The sequence below is a fragment of the Sinocyclocheilus anshuiensis genome, unplaced genomic scaffold (assembly GCF_001515605.1).
Source record: "Sinocyclocheilus anshuiensis isolate Anshui unplaced genomic scaffold, SAMN03320099.WGS_v1.1 scaffold234, whole genome shotgun sequence".
Taxonomy (NCBI): domain Eukaryota; kingdom Metazoa; phylum Chordata; class Actinopteri; order Cypriniformes; family Cyprinidae; genus Sinocyclocheilus; species Sinocyclocheilus anshuiensis.
Window position 1 is genome coordinate 1,527,348 of NW_015544165.1, and position 3,924 is coordinate 1,531,271.

Genomic DNA, 3,924 nt, shown 5'->3' on the forward strand with positions numbered 1-3,924 from the left:
AATACATCAACTTCGCACTGTGGATCGCCGGATCGGCTTTCACCGTGGACGAAGCGGAGTCCAGCCCGGGGTCATCAAATGTGGTTGCTGCAAGCCCGCTGGCTGCTCCTTCGTTGAATCCGCCGGCCGCCGCTCACTCAAGCCCGCCATGTGTGACGCTGTGTGTTTCGTTGTGAAAGCGAATCTACTTTGTTTGACCTTCCAAAAGAGGACACGACTAGAAATCAGTGGTTAAGTTGTATTTACAACACTGTTCCAGAACGACAGCCTATCAGCTAATCTCCAACATTTTTTACACTAAGCAATAGTTTTGGATTGAGCTGTTTTTAGATTTTACAACGGAAAAAATTTCGTTTTATAAGAGAAGTCACTGACTTTTTGCGACAGGTGGGATACAGCTTATAGCATTTCTCATTCATTACTATGGTATCCGTAAACGACGATTGAGTGTCGCACAACTCTGACTGAAATTCAGTGACATCAAGGCTGTAATGTGATTGGTTATTAAGGCACACGTGATCCAAGTTGACCGTTACACTTTCTCCAATAGTAAGTAATACAGACCCTCTCATCTTCCTATAGTAAAACAATCTCTGGTGTATGTCGTAGAGAGTAATGCTCGTGGATATAGCTTATGATGCGACCGATCGGAGTTCGATTCCGCCTTTTGCCGAACTCGCTCTTTTTCCTTTTTTCATCACATATCACATCGGAAAAGTGGAAATCAATTGCCTAACGAGTGTTTAATAATGTATTAATTGGGTAGGTTTAGGGGTAGGTAGGCTATAGGGAGGGTTTCGGTGTACCGATAAGGCAGCATCTATTTAATAATTTTAATAAATAAAATAATTTACAATCTATGTTATTATTGCATCCTGTTAATATACAACAATACTGAGGTGGAAATATTTATTGCAATATATATTATTGCAAAGATCTGCTACTTTTACATAGCGTAAATAGAATCGCTATTTTCACTTATTGTAAATAGCACATCGCTAAAAATGCTGCTGTTGTCACTTAGTGTAAATATATCACAATTTTCACTCGCTTTCAATTCGCTGATTAACACAGTTCAATGAAATAAAAAGAACATGACACCAGTGTGTTTATTCTCAGCATTTTATTTTGGCTTTATTCTTGTAATTTAATGAGTTTATTCTCAACATTTAATTTAGACTTTTTTCTCGAAATTTTATGAGTTTAATCTCGCATTATAATGACTTTAATCTCGAGAATGTTTTTTTTTATTTTTATTGTTGCTTGGCCCTAATCTTCTTCTGTAAATACATGTGGTACAATAAAAAGAATAATATAAATAACACTGGAAATTAAAAAAAATACATTATTTGAAATTAAAACAAGGAAACTTATCATTATAATTAAAAAATCATGTCCACATTACCTGTGGTAGTGGCACCTCTTCCACTTCACACTATTTTTTGTAAGCCTACATTGAATGAAAGATGTTATGTGTGGCTGGATTTTAGGCCTTTATTTTCAAATATACTTTTTACTTTAACCAGGATGCTTGCCAATAATGGGTGTGTTTGTGAAGGCGACAAACCAGGCATTAATTTTCCATTCGCTCAGCTGCTGTTTCCTCAAGTATCAGCTACCCAGCTACATGCATCCTTCCAAGATTCAGACCTGCAAAAAGCAAAGCAATACAGAAATAAAGAGTATCACAGTTTCCATAAGAGGTGGTGTATAATTTTTACCATATTTCTGCTTTCTAAAAAATTGCCATTGCTCATTCTGAGGAAACCTTTTAAATTAAATCTGTATTGTTCCACTGGAGAAAGAAAGATTTGGAATGACATGAATGAAAAACTGTTAAATTAGTAGCGTTTTCTTTATTCAGGACATATACAGCTGCAGACTCCCTTATCTTAGCAGAAGCCAACAGCCCTCTTCAGTACCCTACGCAGGGTGTGGAAGTCAGACCAACAAGGTCCATTCATATTCCTGGTAAAATACAATCAACATGTTTTTATATGTAAAAACAGATTTGCACAGCTTGTCTTTGAGAACCACTGATTTGAATTGTACGGTAATAGAGACAGTGTTCACATATGTATGATATAACTGAATATATGTCTGACAGATTGATAAAGATGTTAAATAACAATTTGGTTTCACCATATAGATGTCATTAAAAAACACATTTGATTTATTTCTTTTTTTTTTTGGTGTAATTTAGAATCAGAATGTGGACTTAAATCATATTTGTGTCAGCATTTTGAAAAAAAGGGTATCTGTCTTGAACTGGATTACTTCATTTTCATTCTACAGGAAACCAATAAAAAATTGAAATTTTAATATGCATGTTTGGCCTGTACACAGTTGCCATTTTAACCCCAAACTGTCAGTTCTGCCTGATGTACATTAAAGATTATGATCAATAAAAAACACTTTTTGCTAAGCATATAAGCTTTATCTTTACGAGTTAATGCACATAAGCAAGATCACACATTAAGTCTGTTATTGTGTTTTCAAGGTTTGAGTCTGAACCAAATATCCAAAGAGGGCCCTTATTTGGTAAGAACACAATTATTCTTTATGCTTCATAAAAGTAATTCATTAAATGAATAGTTCACCAAAAAATGAAAACTTTGTCATTACTTAACATAATGTCATTCTAAACCTGTATTCTGTTTTTCTCCTGTGGTACAGCATACAGCTCTATTTCATAATGAAAAGACTGTCCATTTTTGTGGTAAGGGATGATTCAGGACTCAAATGTTGAGTTCAATACACTTTGTTTAACCAAAGATTTGTGACAAGACTGAGAACACAGGGAGAATAAATAGGAACGGAAGTTAGGAGGATAACGAGGAAAAGCGTGTAGGGCAAATAAACCAATAAGTTAAATAAGGGGCAGGGTTAAGACAACTGACAGAGGAACAAATAGCACAAACAAAACAATGCCATGTGCCCACACAAAACATGACACGAACATGCTGCCAATAAGAGCTCTTACCGAATAAGTGTCCACACAAAACATGGTAACACAGAAGCATCATAACATCATACCTGCGATATGTGCCATATTTGGTTAGAAAGAAAATAATTGGCATGGATGAATGAATAAATGTGAATAACAGTGGCGGCTCGTGGGTTTTAAAATAGAGGAGGCACACTAATTGAATTGGTCTGGGGATCCCTGCCGATTATTATTATTATTATTTGCTTAACCACTTTAAAATGGCTTTTTGGTTGCTTTTAGTCAGAAAACGTAAAGAAAACGACACACATACAGCAAGATAATATAATTTCACTAACCTGGCCTATCACTTGAAGCAAACATCCATCCCTTCTTAAAAGTCTGTTAAAAGAGCCGACTGCTGTAACGTTAGCCTATATCCAGCTTAGGCGTGTTCTCCCTTTATTTTTAATTTGTATATATACTGTTTGAATGACAGCTTGCTAAATCTATTGGCATCAAATATTCAATATCGCTACTCATAACAAGTACTTGGTACATTATCAGCGCAGCGGGAGACGTTCAAACTAATTGATTGGTTGATACCAGTAGGGAGGCTAGTAGGGGTGGAACGATTCAACTTACTCACGGTTCGGTTTGTATCATTTAAGAGTCACGGTTTCGGTATGGTTCAGTATGTGCTATGTTTAGGCAAAAACTATACTGTCAAATAAAAATAAAGAAAATAAGAATAATCTATCTAACTACAAGCAACAGCACAAATAAATACAATAGAGTAAAGATAAAAATAAAATAAACAGTGATTTTAAGGGTTTTTTAAGGTAGGTCTAACATTAGTTTTTAGGTACAGAAACTGAATAAAGTAATGAAATGTAAAACAGCATTGCATATTTGACTGATTAAATTAAAGACTAATCTTTATTAAAGGGGTCATATGATGCGATTTCAATTTTTCCTTTCTCTTTGGAGTGTTACAA

The 3,924-nt window shown here is 35.1% G+C and overlaps 1 protein-coding gene across 1 annotated transcript in view; it reads left to right on the forward strand.

Annotated features, from left to right (window-relative positions):
* The window catches only part of LOC107695798 (beta-1,4 N-acetylgalactosaminyltransferase 1-like), a 27,164-nt gene that overhangs the window by 11,737 nt on the left and 11,503 nt on the right, over window positions 1-3,924 (forward strand). Inside the window, exons 3-5 of the mRNA XM_016495848.1 lie at window positions 1,527-1,703; window positions 1,865-1,971; window positions 2,501-2,541. Coding sequence (XP_016351334.1) covers window positions 1,527-1,703; window positions 1,865-1,971; window positions 2,501-2,541 — 325 coding nt within the window. The remainder of the gene's footprint in view (window positions 1-1,526; window positions 1,704-1,864; window positions 1,972-2,500; window positions 2,542-3,924) is intronic.